General features: G+C 40.8%; 1 protein-coding gene across 1 annotated transcript in view; it reads left to right on the forward strand.

The window, feature by feature from the left end:
- macrod2 (mono-ADP ribosylhydrolase 2) overlaps positions 1-25443 on the forward strand; it is a 399684-nt gene that overhangs the window by 345003 nt on the left and 29238 nt on the right. The window contains exons 9-10 of the mRNA XM_026190215.2: positions 18764-18842; positions 25339-25377. Coding sequence (XP_026046000.2) covers positions 18764-18842; positions 25339-25377 — 118 coding nt within the window. The remainder of the gene's footprint in view (positions 1-18763; positions 18843-25338; positions 25378-25443) is intronic.

The following is a 25443-nucleotide window of genomic DNA, read 5'->3' on the forward strand; positions in this document are numbered from 1 at the left end:
GATGTTGAATGCACTTTTCGAGAGGTTAATTTTCAAACGGAGGTAAAAAACAAACCCAAAGCTGTATGGTAAAGCTATTTAAATCCACGCTGTACTTCTCCACTTCTCGTCTTGCAAGTCGAGTTCAGTGAACAAAACCACATGAGCTGGCAGCTGCACTTACTTACATCAGGTTTCTTCACAATCCACTTCTAAGGACTGTGCTCGCGGCCGTTTCTCAAGACGCTGGTTTGTGATTTGTGGCATGCAGGACGGATCTGAAGGACAACCTTTCAGTTACAGACGGAGAACAGAGGCAGAGCCTGAATCTCCCCTTAATCTTTTGAAGTAACTGGTTTATGTCTGAATGTGACAGGTCACAAAGCCCGGACCCATGCTGATTCACCGGGTCCAGCTCATATTATCTTCAGTACTGATTCTTCACCAATGTGCTCTTTTGTTCTCCTCTCGCAAACCCATTGGTTCAAAGGTACAACCCATTATCCACTGCTAGCAAGAGAGTAAATATTTTCATCCTCCGGGCTCACGTTCACATTCAAACAGCAGAGATAAAGGCACAACATCTGCGATAGGTTTATATAGCTTCAGACAAAAACTGAACAACAGAAAATTGTCTTTGGCACATTTTAAATGCATCTTGAACCTTTGACTCATTGTCACCCTTTTTATCCTGCCTCCCTCACTAGAGGATAGCGATAAGATGTCTCATATCCGTTTACTTTTCAACATTATTCATGCTCCTGGAGGTGTTTTGTAGTTTTGTTCCCAATGCAAGCTCAGTGTGCCTGCGCCAAAGGCTTTGGAGAAACACGAACTGATCCGAAAAACAACCATTTCCTTGTGAATAATGTATTTTTGATGTTGTTTTATGAATTATACAAAAGGTTAAGTTAAGTCATTCGAAGAACAGGACATTACAAAAAGAAAGAGCTTTGTCAACTCATTACTTTAGATGTCGCTGCATCACACATGTGAGGTGAGAGTGTCACTAATACCAATTAACCCACTAACCTGAGTTGTTGGGCAGGGCGTGGATGGTGCTGGAGGGATAGGTATCATACAGAGACAGATGTTTTCTGAGGTTCTGTTGAGTTTTTGGAGTGAAAGACCGGCTTTCTAATGAGTTCCCTGATGTGCGAGCAGATGAAAGCGGTTGTCCTGCAGTAGCACGAAGCCAGATTTCAACTGTTACTCGCGGTTTTCTCGAAGTGCCTGTGTATATAATAAGGATTTCATCTTATTAGTATTTTCGTCAGACTGTAGCGAGCCTATTTTGATCTCGTGCCGTTGAAGCAGACACACAGGAGTTGCTCTCTCCTCAACAGAGCAATAAAGACCTGTGCAACATCCATGAGGCTGGAGCCATCCCAGATAAATTAGTTACCGAATTAGCTCCTGTAGAATTCACAGTGGATGTGTGATTGATGTGATCCCGGGTCTGACCTCTGCCCCTTTAAGCCCAAGGCTGTTGTGGGGACCGGCGCAGTAGTTATGATGTGTACCTCTCATCAGCCGGCAGCCAATCAGAGGGAGCCCCAGCCTAGCTCACCTCATGCTGAAACAGCATGATGGTGTTTTTATTAGCTTTAAAAGGATTATAATTGTGTGCTAAGTACTCGCCTGTCCGTCACACAGATGGAAGTTGAACCTTAATCCTCATTCTGGAAGATTTCCTGCAGTTTTAGGTGGAGAGGTTTTCATGCCTGTTTTTTGTCTTTTTTGTGAAACTTCAAAATCCTCTTTTCTCTCACAAACCCTCTGGGAGTCTAGTAAATGTCCCCTGGCACCTGGATAGCTGGGCATTCTTATAACACACCATAACCTGGGATGTTTAAATGACACCGTCTAAAGCACATCAACTATCAACTTTCTAAATGTGTTACAGATGTTTGGGGGGTTTTTTCCTCGACAATGTTGGCAAGCCAATCCTCTAAAGCACTAAAACCGAACAAGTCTGAAGTGTAAAACATGTGAGACGATTTATTATTCCTGCAAAACATACACAGTCCCACATATCGGCTTTAGCCTTGCGCCGATGGGACATCCACAGCTCTTTCTGCTTAATCTGAGCCGCTCGTATAAACCAGCTAATTAGAATTAGTTTGACTACACTTAAGCTCATGAAAAGCGTATCATGGACGTTTATCCAATGCTTAATTGACACCGTAAAGGAATACATATTCATAAACACACACACCGCCTGCTCAAAGCTGCCAAAAACTGAATGTCAAATTTAATTGGGGTGTGCTGAAAGATAGATGTGCCTGCTGATGTAAAATATAGTATATGTATATATATGGTAGTTTTGTTTCATTCATATTCATGCAGTTGCCACAATTACAAAAGTATGCCAATTATAACACACCACGATGAATTTCAATAGGTTAAAAAAATGTAAATTTGGGTTATCACTCTATGTTGTGACAGTTTATACTGCCTCCGTATACATTTTCTTTCTGCCTCAGTGTTCAGATTATACGGTGAACATCGTGCGTAGTACGTGGCATTATCAGTTTTTTCCTTGGGCTTCATGAAAAACCATCTCACCCGTTCATTTCCCAGCTTTGTGTTATTTATTTTGGCTGTTTTACTTGTTCTTTGTAGAGCGAATTTTTTGAATCAAGCAGCACAGATGAAGAATAAGACATTGTGATTGTAGCTGAAAGATCAATGAGCAAATAAATTCCTCTCTGAAGTCTGCACTCCTTTTTCATAAAAACCCGGCGTCGTTTTTCAATAGACTCGTGCTACAAAAACAGAAGGGCTTCACTATGTCGTGCTGAATTGTAATTTTTTAAAAAAAAATCGAAAAACACAGGGATGTTATCCCCAGAAACCTATTAAAACTCAATCAAATGAAATAAGAAAGGTGCAGAAATGAAAGCACTGTCAGACTCGGCGGCTTATCTAAGTGAATGCAGGAGAGATATACCTCTCAGGTCTGCATTTCCCTTGAGCTGCTGTGATCTCTTCTCAGCTTCTTTCTCAATATGTCATAGTGATAAAAGAGTTGACCGGCTGTGTTTCCGTGTCTGCAGCATGGGCTGCAGGAGAAAAGCTGTCTGCTGACCCCGCCGACCTGCAGAAACCGCAAAGCAGGAAGTGAAGTTTGCCTTTCGGATTCTTACATCTTACCATCTGCCTCGGTTTTTAAATGTACCCAACCCTACCGAGTTCAAATCAACATTTTGGCTGTCAGCCAAAATAAAATGAGGACCCAAACGTCGAGCGCACACTTGAATTAAAGGTTTTTGTTTCAGCGCACAGCGCAAAGGATGCACAACGGACAGCGTGTTACCGCTGCGTGATCGCTATTGTCAACATGCCTCTCTGTATGTTTAGGTCACAAAGACAGTAGGACACTGATGCACTCTGTGTCAGTACCGAGCCACAGCCATATCCCCGCGGAGAGAGACATATCAGAGCATACCACTGTCACTCTGAGCTATAAATATCTGACAAAGGACCATACTGCAATATGTACTTGTTGAAGTTCCGCCATTTATTTAACCCACTTACATTTTCTAGAAAATTCTATTTTTTAATCCTACAAATTGAATTGTATTGCGTCTCCGTCTTGCAAGAATTAACAAAAAGATTGAAGTGGAGATGAACAGATGAGATAGGCCAAGCAAAACAAAACCATTCCAGGAGAGAACGGATATCAAACTGAAGATGCATTTGTGGAAATAATTCTATTTTCCCAGCGCACAAAGATAAAGCGAGCGAGTGCTTCGGAGTGCAGACGTGTCATAGTCCTCTCATTAGCTTGCCATGGTTCCAGTTAGTATCTTAATTAGATTATTGGAGGAATTATGGGGAACTGGGAGCTCTGTTTGCCTTGGGCGCCTTTACGTTTGGTTACAGACTGTTTCCAACTAATTGTTTTGTTTTGTTGCTAAATCAGAGCCGCCTGATTTAATATGACCTCTTCTGTGGTCAACTGCGGCTTCAGAACAATTTTCCTTCTCTTCTGTTTGATTTATTTATACAAATGTGTTGTTTCTGTCTGGGAGGAAGACAGATAGAGAATGTTCTGTTGCAATCAAACCAAAACTTGCAAACACATTTCACAGTACATCAGGAAATTGGCTCGGGGGTTAGAGTAGAGGTGAGATCATTCCAGCCTGCTTTGTTACCTATTCTCTCTTTGTTGTTTTGGATTTCCATCCTTTTTTTTTTTTGAGCTCTTCATCTGTTGCAATCTTCTCAGCTTCAGTTGTCTGAAAACATAAAAGCTTTAGCCGAAAGGTCATGTTCCTAACTTGCACATGCAGGTTAATAATCCTTTATATTCAGCCAGAGTGGGAAATATAGCCTCAAAATTACATTGTGATGTTTCCAGAGAATTTGTGATAGTGATAATTATGATGCTATAGCTAAAAAATACAGAAAGACTTGCAGCAAGAAGTTTTTATTAGTGCAAACAAAATGAATGTTTGCTTGCCTAGAAAGCAAAAGTACAAAATATCTGCTTAACACTTTAGTTTAAAAGTAACTAAAGTAACAAACTAAACAATACCTAAAGTACCTTCATCTTGTAACTCTTCACATGATAAAACTGAAACTGGGATGTCGTATCTTGGATCGAGCCTTTTAACCAGATACATAAGGCCCTCCTTTACCACCATAAATCGTATCAGTCATGCTCTTACTGTGACATGGATGCAACTAGCGAGTGCTCCAGCAATGCTAAGTCGTCATCAGAGCCTTGGGTGCTCCGGTTTCCTCCCATAGCCAAAAGACACCCATGGGATTAGGTTAACTGGGGATTTTAAATTGGCCGTAGGTTCAAATGTGAGTAAAGAACATCTTTGAAATTTGGGATTTCAACAATAAAATAGTAATATTGAGAATGAAGTGGTGTCTTAATTCTTGATATTCCAACTTTGTTCTTGAGACTTGGACTTTTTCTAAAAACGCAGAAAACAAAATAAGAAAAAGATGTTTTTGCCCTGATGGTTTCCATTTCACTGAATCTGGGTCTATGAAGATTCGAGATGAATATTAATGCATGTGTAAAGAACACTGAAAGTTCAAAGGACCTGACACAGTTCTGTTGTAATAAGCGATCAGTGTTGGCCTATACTTGCTCAGCCTTGTGTTTCGTATGTCCAAGCACAGACATATCACAGACAGATTAAATTTTCAGTGGCTCCTCAATGCCATTTTCACCTCTCAGTGCAGCCAAGCGATGGGCTTCCTTTCAGAGATCCCTCTAACCAATCATGCCTAAAAAGCTTTCCAAAGTGCTGAGTGGCGGAGCACTTGAGTTTGAGGAAGGGTTATGTTCTCTGAGCAGCAGGTAGAACAGAGTGGTGTGGAGAGCGGTGATAAATATGGTTCTTTTAATACAATAGCTTTGTAGGTCAGTCAGCCAGCTTCCCCTGCAGAGCCTGCGCGGCACACAGACACAGGAGCACGCAACCTTTAAAGAGGGATTTGAAAAGGTCAAAGCACAGGCATGCAGAATGGTAATATAGAAGTACGCTTCCAGAGGTCAAGGGTCAATATGGGCTTTATTCCTCCGTGCTACTCCGACCCTACATATGGCTGTATGGAGTATGTTAGGGGTTCTTTTTAATAGTATTTTCCAATGATTTTGCACTCCGTGAAACGTAACAGCAACTTTGTAAATTGCTTTAAACTATTTATCTCAAGAGTTTATTTTCCATGTGTGGTGTTGGGTTGACCCATTTCTGAGAATGAGGTAGAAGTAAGAAAATTAGTGTCCGCCCGGACCGGGTTAGAGGTGCGGTTAAGACAGGCTTTCACACCACATTTCTTCACTCCCTCGTAGAGCCTGTCCCTGTTCATCTTTACAGCTCAGATGTTGTTTAAAGTTGCAATTATCCACGCGTTATGCATTATTTTTCCCTCCTGGTTCATGCACTGGTTGTTATTTTTCGATCTCGAGATTTATATTGGTCCATGTTTTCCTCTTGATAAAGCATGCAGGATTTCCTTAAGACTGAACCAGCTGGGTCTCTGCCACATGACAGAATGCTCTCCCTCTTTACTCCACAGTCCCATGTGATAGCACTGCATGCTTAGTGACTCTTATTCCATTGATCTAATTAGTCCCTAGACACTTCTTTAACGTTCTGTATTTATCAGAAACAGTAATTAGTAGCTCACCTAGACTGGATATATTACTTTGAGGGCTGTGGATGTCCTTGTTTATTAAAGTATTACCAATAGTGAGGTGGGGGGGGGCTCGTTCTCATCCCCTGGCATTAGCCACTTGGTGAGTCTGCTCATTCATCATATACCCTTTCTGCAGTATGCTTTCTTCTCCTACTTATCCTTGTTTGTCTTTTTCTAAGTGCACATATAAAGCAATGTTGGATTAGCATAATTAATTACAGCAGCTCACAGAGCCCATGTTACACAGTTGTCGCCAAGTGTCACCCATCTCCTGTGGGTAGTTACTGAAGTATTAGGCTGGAAGACAACTGGCTCTTGCTTTGGTTCTAGTCAAGTTTAAGGAAGATTACAGGAGACAGTGTGGAAAACAGTTTGCTGGGCAACGGGAGGTCATTGATTTTCTAAGCGACAGCTTGACCAAAAAGGACACACTATTGATTAGAGTTTTCCTTGGGATATTTGTAGAAAGCTGGAAGAGACTCAGAAAGCTTTAAAGCACAAGTCTGTATATGTGCTGTATGACTGTCCACACAGACTACCACAACATCTCGCACTAATTTGGTTGCTGTAGAGATTCCCCTTCTACTCTACAGCTCTTTTTCTTCTAATACAAACACCTCTTTTTATTTATACCCCTGAACCTGCCACCTTCAGACGCTGTCTTACAAACACATTTTTTTTCCTCTCCTTCTCTTTTTTGCTTCTATTATTTAGCCATAGCATCACATAGCAGCAGGCTCCATGCTGTCTGAACTGAGCGAGGGTCTGTGTGCACAGGTGGCACAGCCTCAGTAAGTAATTATTTACATCTTCTGGCATGCCATTGCGATCTTACCTAGCCTTATTAACCTAAACACTCTTCTGCACAGCAAACAGTGGATGTACTGCACACATTTGCAGTTGTTGCAGTGAAGGCACTGCGAGTGAAGCAGTCATCATTGCAAACTGTTATAATATATTTAGATATAATATATATAAAATACAAATCTTAATAAGCATCTCTGCCATTGCATTGTTTACAGGTATAGGCCTGTTTTGGGGTATTTAGGTATATCATCATTTTTCTTCTTCAGTTTTTTTTAAAAATATGTTTCTTCATCAAAATCTGAAAAGTTTGTGGTTGTTTCAAAAGTTAATATTGTTTCATTTCTAAAACAAACTTGACAAAGATTGGCTTCTCACAGCTGCTGTCCAGCTTTTTAGACAGATTTTATTTGAGATATCTTACTCTAGAATTTCACTGTTTTTGTTTGTTTAAGAAATTTTTAATTTAGTGCCTTTGTTTCCATGAACTATCACATTTGATCCTTGAGCCTCAAACTGACAGGACAAACGCTGCTGCTCGTGGTAAAATCCAGTTTAACCCCCTGCGAAGTCATCATGTCTCTAGAGGTACGACCCTCTAAAGTTACCAATGAAAAAAAAACAAGAACATAACAGCACTGTCTGATATCCCTCTGTCTCGCCCTAATGTGCGTTAGCTTTTTGCTTATTTACCAGTAAACTAATCATTGGATGCCACTGCATTTTTTATGTTTTGTTTTGATCTGGCACCAAGTGACAGGTTGGATTCACATTCAGGAGTTGAGCACAGAGCTTGATTTTTCTCCTCTCCACACTAATTCGACCCACTTTATCAATTTATTATTACTTTTGAAAGTTGTTTTTGTTGTTTGGTGTGTGAAAGGCACAGCCCCGCCTATTTCAGTAACCCTCCATGAACTCTTTGATCAGTCAGGCTTCCAACTTTCTCTGTTGTCTTTTAAACTGTTATTTGCATCCACATTAGTACGTGTTTCTGCACGCTGCATGTACATTATCTGATATGTAAAAGTAAAATTTCTATTATATTTCTAAAACTATTATAATTTTTTTTACTTTTTTATTCTGAAGCACTTTGTGATATTTATCTTAAAAGTTGCTATATGTAGATAAGAGATTACCTACTTACTAACTTTAAGAAAAAAATAAACTAAATCTGCAACCAGTAAACACGTTGTCATACAGTGGTGCAGAAAAGGCTCCTTATTTTTCTTGGGTGTGAGTTTAAGTGTGTTTCTGTTCCCTGAAGTGCACAGGATGCAAATACACATAAGAAAACTGACAGTAATATGGATATATGGATATATTACTGTCTGAGAGAAATCATGCAAATCACTGAGAGTAAAGAGTATTACCTCCTCCTCATGATTGTGCTAGTCTATATGCTAGCCTATATATGATGACAAAGATTACTTTTAAGAGACTTTCCTCACTCTGCATTTTGCAGGAGTGTATTCTAAATTTAAGGTCATGAAGAGTTGAACGCGATGTGCTCTCAGTGTTATCGGTGGCTTTTTGAGGTCTTTGGTTTTCTTTTATCTGTAGCTAAGTTGGATTTTAGCTTGACGGCACTCACAGCTGGATGCTTATTACGTTAACACTCAGCCATAAACGCCAGTAAAATCCCAGCCGGATGCAAACTCATTAATTCTTTCACATGTAAGCTGCAGCTACTCACATCCAGAGTAAACACAAGCAGGACATAAAGTCAAAAACTAAGAAAAAGCACGTTCAGTGTTTTAGTTATTTGGCTCTCCATCTGCATTTTCAATATATTCAGTCATACGATAGAACTGAGATGTAATCTGCCTTCAGGAATTTATACCAAGACATATTAAATTTCACTGTTAATGCTTAGATAATTTTTTTTTAAATCTCAGATGCTAATGAAATCCAGATATCCAGATGTGCGATGTGCGTGTTGGGGCCAGCTGTAAAGGTAACCACTTTGTCATAATATAACAGCACGTAGCTGAGCCTTTGAGTGACGAGATCTTCTATTACACAGATGTTTGTCATCAAAAAGAAATATTTCAGTGGGTGACACTTATTTACACAAATCTGCATGGCTTACCTCTGCTTTGGTTGATTAACCCGCTATAAACCTCGTGAGCCACTTACATCTACAATATCTAATCAGGCTTCCATCTGTAGAGCAAACACCTTCAGGCACCTCCTATCAGTCTCCTGCTGTCAGTTACAACACAGAAAGAAGCAAAACTACAAAACTGTATTTTAATCGCTGACTGTGTTTTGTGCTTTCTGTAAAACTCATTTATCTCACGAACAGATGGATCTCCTATCATTGTTGTACTGTTCAACTAAGCTGTGTTAACTACCTTTTAGCATATTATAGTCTGCAGTCAATATTCTCCTACATTTCTTTTATTTATTCACGATTTATGCGTCTTATAATGTTTAACTATAATCTCTATTTTGGTGATTGTCCTAATCTACAAGGCTGCCGCTTTAAATAAACACACTCTCTACCGTTTGCATTAAACGGGACGTTTTAAATTTGCTTAATGCGTCCCCATTTCAGATCTTCATTCCACTTTATAAGTTATGTCAAACACCACCTCTGGTTTCAGGCTTGCTTTCATGTTTGATGTCGCCCACGCAACCATATGGTATTGCTCTCAGGATTTTTTCCCCTTTTTTGTGTTACATTTCTTGCCATTACTCACATCCTGTGTTTTCTTCATCAGTGTGTAAATCTGTCAGATCCTCTCAGTGGCTATCGCGGTATTTTAACGTGAAAACGGCCCCTTTTAACACAATTCTTTTAAATACTCAGGGTCCCCTTTTTTTGTAATGAAAATCTCTGATAACTATTCCTATGACATCACAGGATGGTTTTTAGAAATATGATGAGAATATTTAAATTCCGAGTTTGTCTCTAAATGGCAGATAGAAGAAAAATAACAGATTTTGAATTTGACATTAAATAATGAAGTATTGAGGATTACTCAGACTGTCTCGCTGTTAAGAACTGGAAGGGGGGAAAAGGGAAAAAAGGGCTTTAATGAATCTTTTCTGTGAGGTTTCAGCCAATTCTAATGCAGAGACTGGATGAAGTAACAAAAGGGAAAAAATATTCATATTTCCGCCTGAAATTGTGGCTTATTATAAACGTAACACAGGGGTAATAGCTTCACTTAGAAGAACGTGTGTGCGAAGCAGCGTACTTTTTAATGCCTGCGCCTCCTGACCTTATGGCATTAAGCGAAGGAAAAAGAAAAAACAGGTGGGTAACACCTCAGAGAAAATTATTAGCATTCCCGTGTAGCAAGAGATAGGAGAGCCCACACGCTGTCTCACTCATCGTCATGCTCAAGTATTGGCTAGTTATATACGAGTAATGCACAGGATGAATGTACAGTCTTCTAGTAGTTGTAGCACAACTCTCTTTCCCTGAAGAAGCATGGATATGTTATTTTCTTTTTCTTTTTTTTAAAGATAAATTTTAGATCACCAGTGTCCTCTGTGCCTCTCCACGGCCTGTTTGTCCTCCATTTACAGTTCATGGCAGCCGGTGTGTAGTTCAGGGAATTCTGCTTTGGGGATCTGTGATTGGATTTCCATTCATCTGGCAGCTTTTGTGTAATACTCGAAGTGGAGAGGACCTGGCTGGATCACACCACATATTTCCTCCAAGGAGAGCCCCTTCAGAACCAGTCAGGCACAGGCAATGCAAACATGCAGCTGAAAAGGAGAAGCCAGACATGCCAAAAAATCATTCAGAGACTCACACTGACTGCTGCAAAATCCTGCGCACTGCAGAGGGATAACATCCAAAGTGATTTATCTGGGAAACAGAGAGATTTTTGTTTTCAGCGGTAAACATCATTGGGTTTAGATTACACCGCAGTTTTCATAAATTTGCCGCTGCGGGACCCAAAAGTATTCACTCTTGTGTGAAACTAGTATCTGACAATAAAGAATAAATAAATAAATAAACCACTGTGTTATGACTACATCAGCCAGCAAGGTCTTATAGGTTCAGGGTGTCTATACTCCACTTTCCCTCACAGGCAGCTGAGTTTACACTTATTATTTTTGGTTCTTTTTTTTTTCTACTAGCATTGAGTGTATTTATTGTTGCCACTAGAGGCAATGTGGGGCATTTTTGGGGGAGTAGTTTCCCAGGCTTACAACCAGTTTTATCAGCAAGTGCAATTGTGGGCATGTGGAAGCATGTTTTCATATAACAGATAATGCATATCAACAACTGATGGGCGATAAAAGCTAGCAACGATAGGGTAGGAAAACAGAAAATGAGCAGAGCGTCAGAAAATTCAAGGTTTCGTGAGGTAGGAAATGCATATGTTTCATCCAGTTGTGGAGACAAACTGTATTTTTGTAAAGAAAAGCTGGTATCATCCCTTCACACAATTTAAAGATGCGTAGAAGAAGACAGCAGCATAAATCAGGTAGTAGATATCTAGTAGTAACATCTCTTAATGAAGCCATGCCTTTTTCAATAAACTGTCTTTGGACTTTTCATAGAATATGTGTTTTTGCTCTACAGACAGCCATTAGTTGCAATGTTGAAAGATGTTACAATAGGAAAGATATTTGAAGTAAAACGCTCAAGAAGCCAAAATAAAGAAGTTAACCACATTACCTTGACTCAAAACAAAAAGAGAAATATTGTGTTTCCTTTTTAGCTACATAAAAAGGTCTGACTTTATGCATCCGTGAGCGTTTGAAGAAGTTATCACAGTACACCTCCTTCCACCTTAACACAGACACACACACCTCATCAGTATAGGTTGTTATAGGCCAGCGGCAGTCCAGAGGTCAGATCATTACCGATGCAGTCATGGATCATAGATACACCTCTTATATTCGTCCTTCCTTTATCATTCCCTCGTGACCTCATCTGCTGTTGCACTTCTCATCTTTAGGATTAGAAAACGAGCCGATCTTTCTCCTTCACACTTATGCTATTCCCTATAGAATCAACACAGGTATTCCATCATTATAATTATTTGAGCATTCATATTAACTGGCAAATTTATCAGCGGTGGCTATTGCACCATTAGTCACATTCTTCTTCATTTTGCAGAAGTAAAGCAGCCACTACAGAATATTACAGCTGTTGTGTTGGATGTTCTTAACATACTGAGGAGTCCATAAAGAAGTAAAATGCACCAGATGAACTGTGACTTTTCCCTGACGAAGTCATGTCTTTTTTTTTTTTTAAATCAGATAGCACAGAGCTTGTGCTGCTGGCAGTGGGAGCTGGCAGGAACGGCTCAAAGCCTGTGAAAGTCAAATGCTGTCTCTTTCAGTCTGAGAGAACAATTTTTGAAAATGTGAGCTACAGTAAAATGCACGATGCCTGAAGCATGCTGTACTTCCAATTTTCGTCTACAGTGCCATGCAGCAATGAAGCCTGAATAATACGGTGGGAACTATTTGTTCAGCTCTAATGTGTAAAATATGTGAGGCACATGCAGCATTTGTTGAATTAACATACAAATTGCTGATATATTATCTTATGGAATTTTCCAAATCTAGCAAGGCAGCGTTTTCTTGTCAAAACGTTTTATATTCTGCACTGCGTACAGCCTTAGAAGCGGCGCAGTGATGTTTTACACTGATGAAATAACCAGGCAGCTTACCAGAATGTTATCACTTCTATTTAGTCACACTGTGCTGAGCACTCATGCATAATTGTGTACATAAGCGTCTATCAAAATCGGAGGTCTGTTTTACAATATTAAGCCAACTCCATTGACGATCCCCTTGCCCTTATCATGATACAGTGGGCATTTAACGCCGACTGGCTTTTGGAAGTAAGAATTTGAGCTCAGCACTTTCTTCCAGGCTTTGGTCGTAACCGTGCCTTCTCAAAGCCCACTGTCAAGCTCGTCCTTTGATGTATGGATGGAGGCATTTTGTTCAAAGGGATAACCTTTTCTGGGCACTTCTTTGAAATGATAATTCACCAGTCTGCTGCAGGTGAAGCCGGAGCTCTCTCGGCAGAGAGGGCAATCAAAGTCAAATGGAGGAGCCACTCACGGCTTTGCCTGCGTAACCAGTGCCAGCGTCTGGCATCTACTGTCAGTCCTGCTCCCAGCTTAATCTCTGCTTTAGATAAACGGAGCAGGCACGGGGGATGTCACAGCGACAAGGAGACTTGAAGTAGCAAAACGTGCAACGGCCCGTTGCGCCATTGTGGTCGCGAAAGACCTAGATGTTTCGGCGTGGTTGTGTGTTTACATAGACGATACATAAACGCCATATGCAAGCTGAGTTTTTCCTTCGCTGCAGGCTCCGCGCATCAGTGGTGAGGGGGACACAGCTGTGTGTAATTACGTCAGTAATAAACCTGGATATGGTCCACCTGCCTCAGAGTGAACCCTCTATCCAATCCAGCACGTTCGACAACAAAGGAGACGAGTGCGCACTGATTATGGCTTTGATGATGCAGCTAGACGGCAGCGTTTTATGGAGATATTTCTGTCTCACGAATAATTCCCTGAAATTATTCAATCAGTATCAAACAATGACATGTGCTAGTAGTGTATGATAACTGACGTAAAAGACCCATATGTCACATATCGTCACATATGTTACATATGTAACGTCAGAGATGAATAAAACCCCAAAAAAACGAACACAATACAGTACGTATGGTATATACAGTAATATGCTCCTCTGCGCTAATGGATTGGTGACCTGCCAAGGTGTACTTCTACCCAGGGTCCATTCAGTAACAACCCTGAACATGTTTTGAATAAAGGGAATTAATTATTTCTGCTACAAATACTGTATATCAGTCTCTTGTTGCTGTCCATCTGGATGTAAGCTTTCAGGATTCTACATCCGCCAGCGCGCCTGTAACGAGGCGGCATAGGATACACAGACACAGCTCTCCCTTGGGTTCAGGCTCCAGCTGGCGGAGACATGCTAGGGCAACCTGTCCCTATTATTGTTTGTGACAGAACCAAGAAGGAAATGCAAGTAGCAAAAGTGCGTACGTGGATCCTGCATGTCAGATTCTGCTGGCAGTGCCTCCAATGTAATTATGGGCATGGGTGGCCAGCTATGACAGCTTATCTGTTAGCCAGCCAGTAGGTGTCTGCTGCACCTGGTGAGCTGCATGCCACAATGATGAACCACCGATACACAAATTAAAAATCACGTACAGATTTTCATGAAAACACGAGACGTTTGCTAATGGCAATTTCATATCGTCTCATGCTGCTCATGAACACAGCAGCACACGCGTCTGGCACCATGTCACAGAGCTAGCCACTCCCAAATCTTGTTTCTCAGCATTTCATGTGCCACGCTAATGAGTTACAAATGCATGGGGTGAACTCATGGCATTATCATTTTAATTAGTCTCATACATAGACAGTTTGGCTGAGACCTGTTTGTTCACAATTATAATAGAGAGTTATAGGTTTTGAGTTGATTAGGCTAGATGAACAAAGTGTTTTAGAGAGCATTTTAATGAAACAACAGAAAATAGGCATACTTCGTTGTAAAAATCACAACAAATTAATACTAATTCATCAGGAATGAAATACTGAACAACCTTTGTCTCCTTTAAAGTTGAGATTTTGTGAGAAATGTAACTAAAAAGAGACCCAACTAATTTGAAAATACTTTAAACCCGATACTAAATTGAACGTAGTTCAAAGGCATCATGTCAAATTCTAAAATATTAAGATATTATTGGAAAGTTTTAATTAGTGAGAGAATCTATCAAAAGTAAAGGCAGGGAGAGGCCTCGGCAGATAATGGGAAATAGTGGAACAGTTTATAGTTTACAGTAATGTTTTCCCACTTGGGGATTTCATCATATACATAATATTTAAAGATTCTGAGAATCTGGAGAAATATCAGCAATCGCATTTGCAAAGTGAAAGGCCAAAAACAGAATCTCTATGACTGTGTTGAAAACCAATATGCAGGAAATCAATGCCTTGGCAACGCTAAATCCACAAATCATAATTAAAACTTGGCCACGCAGAGAGAGAGAGGGAGAAAAAAACAAGTTCCCGAAATATCGCCACCTGCTCTGAGCCCAAGCTTGCTTATTTAAAATGGGCAGAGGTGGAGTCCAACTTTGGGCTCAAGAGTAGAAGAACCATCCAACTTTTAGTTCACAATTCATAAGCCAGGATTTGTAATGCAATTGGGGGGTGCTTAAGAGACTTTGCCAGTCTGTGAATATACGGGTTTTAGAACCATAATAAGTCATAATAAGTCAAAGGAAGTAAACAACATAATTTCAATGATTCAAATATTTTGATTTCTATCCTTTAAATCACTCACTCTCACACTTGGTGATTTTCATCTGTGGGAAGTTTGCTAAAATAAGCATTGTGCACTATTTTTAATTAGCCCTGTTTTAAAAGTGTTGTGATTAGGATCTCAACACCTTTAAAACAGTGCTGGAATACATTAAAAGATATCTTAAATTTCACTTTAACTGCTTTTAAATTAAAGAAGGGCCTGTTTTGTTTTAATAAAGCATCCACAAGCTTACTCATGCCTAAGCAAAGACAGAAAACACATCATTTCTCTCAATAACCTTTGCAGCATTTCTGTTAATATGACCGTCCGCACTGTGTACAGCCAGGGGACCTGGTCCTTTTGTGCTCACCCTAACAAAAATCCCTCCAATCAGCGATGAGTAATGAGTGGGCAGGTTATCATGCAGTGATCCCAGCTTTCTAATTAGTCTTCCATTAACTTTTCCAACCTTGGTAACCACAGGGTGCACACTTTACACACACACACATGCACGATTCACATCCTCAAACTGAAATATGGGATCTCCACTCCAAAGTCAAAAATCTAAAATTAAGTATTTAATAACAGTTTATTTACTCTGCAGTGTTCATTTAATCCTCACGTTCACCCTGGTTGGCCAGAAATGGCTTTTTTGTAGAACCAATTTTCACCATGTCGTCCTTCCAGAATAACAGCAGTCACATTATGTGTATCATCCCATAAAATGATTTGTGTGTTGTTCCCTGTCCATGTAAAATAATGATTAAAACATCAGGTGCACAGGAGTCTGACTGTTATTCAGGGAAACTGTTAGATGGATCGTTTTCCGATGACTATGCTACAATACCTGTGCACGCAGGTGACACGCTGCCTCTGTTTTTTTAAGGTACAAACTAGTGAAATGTACTTTTTTTTTTTAAAGAAAGAGTCACAGATCAGACCTTCTCTGGCTCTTATGAATTCTTTGCAACACTTTGTTTAGATACAGGCTGAATGTCAATGTTCAGCACCGGCATTTTTGGTTTCATTTGGCATCCTGGTCTAGCTGATGTCTGTCAAAGACCATACAATGTATTTCTGATCTGCAGAATAAAAGACGCTGCCTGAGCCTTGTGCAGAATGTGGACGCGGAGCAACAGAAACTAGACAAAAAGATTGACAGGGGAGAGAGAAACAGAGAGCGTATACATGACATGGATACAAAGATTTTCTGTTTTGTTTTTTTGACTTTAGCTCATATTCCCTCAGAGCAGTATTTCCCATTTTATCGCATCTAATAGTGCATACGCAAAATGTAATCAGCACCCCTGGTATGTGTGTGTCCAAATGCACGCGCACACCAGCCTCTTTGTGCGATGCAAAGCATGAATCCATGATTCATCCTGTTTCACAGTGGGCAGTCGGTTTTAGAATGGAGCGGCACAAAAGAGTGATGGAAATTCCTGGGGAGCTGCTGTCCTGTGGCCTTCCAGCACCCAGTGGTATGCACTATCTTGCCGTATTATTGCTTTTTCTGTTTGTCAGCGAGCCCACGACTTCAAAGGAGGCTTAAAACATTCTTTCATTTTCTGTCAGGGTTGAAGGGTTGAGAGAGTGAGTCTACATTTTATGAACAAAGCCCCCCCAAGACATCTAGCAAAATAAAATGTTACCATCCGAGATGCAGCTCCTAACATTTACTCCAAAGCACTGATCATAAACTATTAATAGATGTATGTCTGTATGAGCACCAGAAGGGTGTCTCTTTGAATTGGATCCTTGTGCTGGGTTAGGTCAGGAATGGGGGTAAAGCTGGTGGGCCCCCTTTATTCCACTGGAACATAAAATCCTGCACGGAGGAGGATGGCGAGCAGATAGCTAGCATTACGGCTGTTGTGTAAAATTGCCATTATTCAGTCAAGCGATTATCTGCTGCCGTGGTGTGTAATGCGTCTCTGTGACCGTGACTGATGCCTGCACATCTAAGACTCTGCTGGAGAAGGGTGAGACTGAAAGAGGTGACCTCTTTCTTCTGAGTTCTATGAATCGTTTTTAGACACACTGTCAAAGTGTGGAAAACACAGTGCCAGTGGATCTGTCTTAAACCCAAAGCAGGCTTCTTCTTTTAGAAGGTGAAAAATTAAACTTATGTAGAGGTAAATAAAACAAAAGTTTATCTTTCTGATGCATTTATACAGATTTATTCAGATTACATGATTATTTGCTAATATTATTAAGTCTTCCAGGCAACCAGACTTCTGTGTAACCTAACATCTATCCATCCTCTCTGTGCTTTAAGGTTGAAACCATTCAGTATTCAGTGTGCTTAGAGTTCCTAAGTGAAAAACATAACAATTATGAATTTAGACTGGGCCAAAAAAACAGCAGAGGAAATAGCAGGTTAATTAATATTTAATATTTGCAACTATAACTTCTTGCCAAGTGAAGTGTAGGAGTCAGTGAGCTCATTCCGCCATTTATCTGCTGTTTGTTTAGTTTATAAAATAGAAAGGAGCCTTCATAACCCCCTGTGCTGAATTTTGTAGACCTTTTTTTCCCACTGGCATACAGTAGAATACATTTGTTTACTTTATCTTAGCAGCAAGTAGAAACCCATGGCAATAACAGAAGACAGTAGGCTGTGGCATCATCAGTCAAGTCACTTTATAGCTCTGGCTTGTTTTAGGCTCTTATGCATCACACAGTTTCAGAGGGTCTGATTGGGGCCAAATTTATTAGCATGGCAAGCATAAAGCCAGATGCATAAAGAACTAACTTCAGTGACAAAAACAACAAGGAAACTTGAAACAGATGGTATCCCCCCCTCCACCCCTGTGGAGCTCTGCTTCCACGTAGAGACAGAAGCACCTGAGACAGAACTGTGGCAAGATGCTTGGAACAACCTACTAAATAACAGTGCACTGACACAGTGCAGAAGACCTGCCTGTTTTAAAGGGAAATGGTAGCGGCTCCAGATATTTCAGGGTCTGACTGAAGTTTAATAGCTAATGAAACGATCCTTGTTGTTAGTTTGGGAAGCATTCTCAGAATACTGTTTTTTATTACAATCGAAACAGGAAATAATAAGTCAAAATCTTGTTTTATATTAAGCGCTTTTGATTTCACAAAATATGTATCTGTGGCATTTAAATGAGGTTTCAGTACAAAATGTAATTACTCCGTGTTTTTCTTTTCAGCATTTTTAATTATGGCTTTATAATTAATTTGCTACTCCTCTTGTAATTTTCAAGTTTATTCCTTAACTTTTAATGTTGATTTAATGTCCGTTCCCATACAGAGGCTTATGCCCTTATCACACGCCCCATTAAATAATGCCTATTCTGATGTAATGTGCCGTACTATGTGCCAAAAGTTGTCCCAGCTTGTATTGTTTAGATGGTCTTTGGGGTAACTAATTAGATTACCGCATGGCGACCACTATTGTCAGATCTAAATTTGTCCGGTTAGTTTTTCTTCATCAGATTCACAGAGAGCCCTTTCAGCAATGAACATGCTCGTTAATTACTCTTCCGTATCTTTTCTTCTTCCCGTGCAGATCAAACGGGTCATTTTCTGCGTCTTCCTCGAGACTGATTTTGCCATCTACAAGAAGAAAATGTCTGTCATGTTTCAAGGTACGTGTAATCACTCGCATCCTTGCTGGATCATTACATTTCTTCTGCTACCTGACACTTTGTTGTTGAATTGATTAACACGCTGACTTTCTTCAAGTTTTCCAAGTTTTGGACAACCTGTGATGTCACCGCCTAAGTAACTGAACATATGCATACATGTGTTCAGTTAGTTAGGAAGTGACCTTGTGTATCCTTGGAAACATCTGCAGCGAGAATTATCCTGTTCCTGGAAGCAGTAGTGTAAGGACCTGTCAGGTTTGGGTGACACCTTCAAATGCAAACATATTCAGCGCAACCAACCGCGCAGCCTTTGGGGAGATTAGCGGTGAGAATTTATGCCGACAAGGTTGATAAAATAAGTGTCAGGTTCTCTACATATTGCCTCACGATCTACCTGACCTATAATAGCTGTCTAATGGTTCGTGTGCTTGCCGTGAATGAGCGAGCTGATATTTCACGTGATCACTGATAGTTTGATGAGAATTTAATGCCGGATTTGATTGACTGTAATAATAGTACACAACAGCAATTGTCTCCTGAAAAAAGCTAAAATATTCCGGGATGCATAGCAACCGTGACCATCCTCTTGGTTACTGCTCTCCAATTGTGTGTGTGTGTGTGAAATAAACAAACATCCATTATCTTCTACTCCCACTCTCCTTTCTGTCCCTTGCTCAATTCCCTCCCCCCTTTCATGCCATCATCTTTTTTTCCGGGGACCAGGAGCAGTCACCAGCTCTGATGGGGGTTCCACAGAGGATTGAGTTGAATAGCTGGGGATCTGAAAGAGGCTGGCTGGCTTCACCAGCCTAGCATTACCTTCCATTTACCTCACTTTTCACTCCTCACCTCCCCAACGGAATACCGGCTCTCAGGCCTTCATCTCGCTGCTCCCAGATGGAGAGTGTTTTGTTCTCCCTGCACTCCCGTCATCTCTCCCGCTCCCCGCCCAGACTCTTCCCTAAAAGATTACATTCCGAAGAGAGACCTTAATTATACTGCCTGCCCCCATGCACCCAGCACCCGTCTCATCATATTAGTGCTTTGAGATGAGAATCTGGAGCTGTTGTTCTCCAGTTATCACTCTCACCATTTAAAAAGTGCTGTGAGTGGATAAATGGCCTGTATCTCCCTGTGATTGGGAACAGGGAAGAAGCAAAATGACAGCTTGTGTGTATGCGTGTGCGCGCCACGTAGGGCATTCAGAAAAGTTTTGAGACTCACATTACTCTGAGCAAAATCTTTAAAAACTATTGTGTACCAAAATGTAATGAGTTGCTAATAAGGGAGGCCGAGGTCAGTCTTTGATTAAATTTGGGGTCATTTCAAAAGGTTACTACAGCACACACCGTGATGCAAGTGCTTTTGACATCAGTGTCTTACCTGTCACGTGTCCTTTGACCCCTGAGGTCAGGGCCACCTTTGCCTATCTTTCCTCTTTGTGGGCAGGAGAGGATAATTGGCTTAATAAGCATGACATTCCCACTCAGGGTCACTGTCTTAGTTAGCCAGACACCTTCACACCGCCCTCACCCACACCTCTTTTCATCTTTCACCTCATCTGTAAGTTGAAAGAATTTAATTCTCTGTCAAAACAAAACTTCTTTCAAGTTTTACCTTAAGGAAGAAAAGAATACTAAAATAATTACTTATGCTGTGAATGTAGACACTCACAGAAGCGACAGGATTCGTGTGTTTTATCCAGCCACGCTGCACTACGTAGATGGCTTCCAACAGTAGTTGAAAGGTGTTCTTTGAAGAAAGAAGTGCTGATTGGTATGATTGCATCATGGTAGGTAATGCATAACCCCATAGTGTGAAAAGACTTGCATTTAGCCTGCGCAGAATGGCAGTAGTGAATCAGAGGCTGTGAATTAGCTCTGCAGGTGTGCTCGAGCACTTTCAGCACGTCTCATCATCCTCTCTGCTAGTGATAGACAGTCAGGTAGATCTTACGGCAACACTGAATGCATCACACAGAGACTTGAGACCATTCTGTCTCCTGCAGCATCCTCTCGCTTTCAATAACCCTCTGTCACGTCTGCACTTCCTGTTCTCCTTACTTATTCTCACACACGTCTCCCTTTATTCCCGTGCTACATGCCCATTTCCTTAACCCTTCACACCCTTCATTCTTCCCCATTACATTGAGGAGAAGCTTCTCCATCACCTCCTTTATTTGCATACTGTTATAGAGCTCTTGTGAATGGTGGCCTTGATCTTTCTGTAATTTGTATGTGTGTGTGTGGTTATGCGAAACTCGGGATCTTCCCCGTGACATCAGTTTCAAGGATGTCTACAGTGGCAAGTACACATACAATGGATTTTTTTTTTTTTTATTGAAGTCTTACTATTCTCATTTTTCACAGTATAGCCGCTTTCCTCATATTCAAGCAATCTGTCAAGTGACAATGACTGGAGCAGGAATGTGTAAACAGGACATTTGCATACAGGAAATTGCTTTATTACAATGTGCATTTCCACAAGCTGTCAGTGTGCGAGAGCCAAAATACGGTTACTCCTTTGCAAAGGGAGGAAACTGAAAAATAGCCTGTGCTGACATGAATACTCAGACACACCTGCATGCAGGCACATAAACTGTGGCACACGTTCACAAAACAGGAAGTGGATTTTTTTAATTTGTTTTTTTAAAGATTAGAACTGCCTGGTATTTGAGCAATGGAGCAGCTGTTTGATGAGTAACGACGGAGTCCTCACAGTCACACAGAGTATTTTATGTAGCTCGTGAAGATCGGCATGCTTTTGGATCTTTTGGAGTCATGAGTTTTCCCCTCTAACATCAACAGTGAATCATGCAAATACACGAACAAGCTAAAGCACACAGCAGCACAAGCTGTTTGTTGTTGGGGTTTTTTTAGAAGGCGAAACTATCAAGTATGAACATTAATTGATTAAGTAGCAGAGCTCAATCAATGCAATTAATCATAAAACACGATTCTATTATGTATTCTGATTGGCGTGATTGACCACACGCTTCCCGTGCCACATATTATTTGCGCGTATGGAAGCAGTCAGGCATCTGTAGTTGTAGAGAGTGAAAGCATGTTGAAATTGATTCTGGGTACACTCCTCCACTAATATGATCCGGGTGGCTGCCCACAAGCTGGGCTCCATCTCGTCTTCTCCTCAATCAGCCACACTGCTGACAATATTAACACAGACCACAGGACTGCAGAGGCTGCTGCATTCTCTCCAACTGTTTCACCCACTTTCCAGTTGACATTTATTTACATAGCTTTTTAATACACACTGTATGTTCCTCGCCTCTTAACCCCTAACCCACACACACATGCACACACCCACCCGGCCATCAAATGTCCATAGTAAAAGAACCCCCTCAAACCACACCACTGCTGTTACAGCAGTAAAGCTGTGGTATGCACAGGCTTTTATCACACACATGTAATTTGTTGACGGAGCATATGAAGGGCTACAGGATCCCTGTGAGGGGTGAAAATGAAGTCTGTGTTGGTTTCACGAGGCTATCCCTCAGGGCAGGGAAATGAGGAGACCACGGTGTGTTAGTGATGTTATTGTCAGGGAGCACACTGAGTCTCTCAGTCAGCTTCGGCAGATACGAGGTTCCTGCTTTAGCCCTTCATATTTGAAAAATGTTGGGAAGCCTGTGAATAAATCAGACATGAAAATGGACAAATGTTATGAGCTGCTTATCTGTGTTTTTGGTGTTGGCTGGTCATGGTCACTCGCTGATAATTTAAACGTTCAGAATTGCTCGGTTTAGGGACACTATTTAAATTTAAATATGGCCATATCGTTTCTCACAAGGTATTCCTATTTGTGCGTGAATATGTAACCCTAAAGGAATAGTTCATTCATCGTCTATTAGGAATTTAATGATAGGGTCAATACTTCTTTCCAAGAGTCAGATGAGAGGATCAATAATACTCTCATATCTATTTGTTAAAAAGCTGGAGACAGCTAAGCTTAGCATAGCATAAAACACTGGAAAAGAGCTGAGCTCCATCAAAAGTGGAGAAAAAATACTGAGGACCGTGCAAAAGCCTTGCAGCAATTCTTATTTCTTGTTTATTTTGCTTCCAAATAGCCAGACTGTCTTGTCATTTTTTAAAGTGGTCTTGCACAGTAGTTCTGATAGTCTGTGCATGTTTATCTTTTTCACTCATTTGTACACCACCATTTTCAAAGGAGTGGTTTTTAGTTTGTTAAGCCACTGGACACTGAACCATGAATCATTCAAACATAAAACAGGCACCTAACTTGAGGGATGACTCAGTGTTGTGTCTACAGACAGCTTAACAAAAAAAAACAGTTTTAAATTGTATCTTTGGGCATTTTGTTACTAGAAGCTTCTCACAAAAACGCATCATTTGTTCCAATTTCTTTGGTTGAAGCTATGAAAAATGCCAAAGATAACACAGCCCGACAGACATAAAATATTATTTTTGCACCAACAGGGTGATGCCCGAAGAGCTGTTGACCAAAACACTTGACAGATCTTGATATGGTGTCCAGTGTGTTCTTAAAAAAATCTCAGGTAACTGGACAAAACAAGTATCTGAAAATCACGACCATGGTCGTTCAGCTGATCCATCTACTGTTCACTGAAACCTCATCAGATGTGCTGTCATTGGAAGCGTGGCTTTCAAAAAGCCATTCATAAGAAGGGGAAACATGCAGAAAGGGCTAAGGTATGCTAAATTAAACAAGAACTGGACTCATAATCAGTGGCAACATGTCCGATCCACTGTGCTGACCCCTTTGGATATAAGGGGGGAGTTGCACATTAGATTGTACAGTAAAAACTGTACAATCAGTTTTCCCTATTTTTACCTTATATACTCAATTTCTATATATGTTTGCACGCTTCGATAAATCTCTGCACCGACTTCTAGTTTTCCTAGAAAATATAAAGAAATGAGTGGTAGCTCAAAACTTTTGCACAGAACTGTACCTATACATTATTATTGGTCCAGTTCGGGAACATTCCTGGAGTTTCACTGTCACTCCGATTGGATAATTATTTAATTTTGCTACGTGGTTGTAGATTTCTCTTCCCCTGCTTAGAAAGTTTATGCTAAGCTAACCATGTACCAGCTATTGTTTCGCATTTAGCATGCAGACATGAGAGCAGAATCAATCTTGTCATCTATTTCTTAGAGCGTGAATAAGCCTGTGTACTGTCAAACAGCTGATCCTTTCTCATCAGTTATCATATCACGCCATCCTGTTTAAATGTGTATGCGTTTGCGATTTCTTTGGTTTTATGGCCTAGAAAGAAAGCAAGAACCAAAAAAAGGTGTCACACGGGTCGTTCTGGACTAAAACATACTGCACCTTCCCTGTATTGAGCCGTGATCATAGCAGAATCATGTGTGGCCGGAGATGAGACACCTGATGTTTCCATTCTTGCGCTGTTGTAGTACTGTATCAGTGGACCTTCCTTTGTTTCCCCAAGCAGGGTTAGATTAATGCACTGTACCCTTTTATTCAGTGTTATACAAAAGAAAAGCCTGTCGCTGGATCCACTGGGAGCTCTGATGGTTACACTTCTACAGAACAGATGACAACAGCCTTTCATCAAAGCTAACGCTTGCTTTTGCTTGTTAACCACAGTGCAATCATTTCACAGACTCCTGCACAGCCACACACACACACATAAAAATACACGTGCCCTCACAAATAATGTAATCCATTCATATGAACTGTGCACATGAAAAAGGCAAGTACACATGTACTGTGTATATAGTGGCCTGACACAAGGCATCTAGAGGCATGCTGAGCTGTGCAAGATCTGAGTGTCTATGAGTGCGTATCGTGTGTAGGAGCCGTGAGCAGGCATCCACAGTTCCTCTCTCGCCTCATCTCTCACTCTGCAGTTCCTCCTGAAGCATAAACATCCAAAGCATCCGTCTCATCTCGCACTGTGCAACTCAACTCATCCACCCAGAACACCTCTAGTACACTCAGTCTGTCTCACACAATAGACTTACAGACAAAAGAAGAGAAAATCAAAGGGGTTTTTTTTGTTTTTTTTAAAGACGCAGTTGTCCACGCCAGCCTGGAGTCCTTGTATTTTCAGGAAATGGGAGGCTTTATGTCATTTATGCTGAGCCTACCAGCATAGATATAATTGGAAAAGAATGTTTCACGAATGTGACCCCCTCTCCCCAAACATATACCCACATACTCAGTCATTTGGTGTAATAACTCTCGATATCCAAGGCCATCTGGTGGGAAATTGAAGGAGGTTGTTGAGTGTGATGAGGAACAGGAGGTGAAAGAGTTTCAGCGAAAAGCTTTTGGAACACACAAATGTGATCGTATTTCCCCGATTTACAGGGGTGGGTGCAGGTTCGAGTTTCATTGTTTGGTTTCAGCAGTCGGCATCATAACACTGTGATATTCTAATATTATAATCATGTTGCCATGAGTCGGCTCGTGCATTATAAAAGAGCCTGGTTTGACACGCTGTCGTTTTCTCCCCCTCTGCCAGACAATGACATGGAGGTTACAGAGGAGCCGCCGAAGGAAGGTGAGTGACAGAATATTTCATGGTTGCCTTTTCACCTTAACACCTCCATTAAAGCACACAGAGGGT

This window comes from Astatotilapia calliptera, chromosome 13 (genome assembly GCF_964374335.1).
Source record: "Astatotilapia calliptera chromosome 13, fAstCal68.1, whole genome shotgun sequence".
Taxonomy (NCBI): domain Eukaryota; kingdom Metazoa; phylum Chordata; class Actinopteri; order Cichliformes; family Cichlidae; genus Astatotilapia; species Astatotilapia calliptera.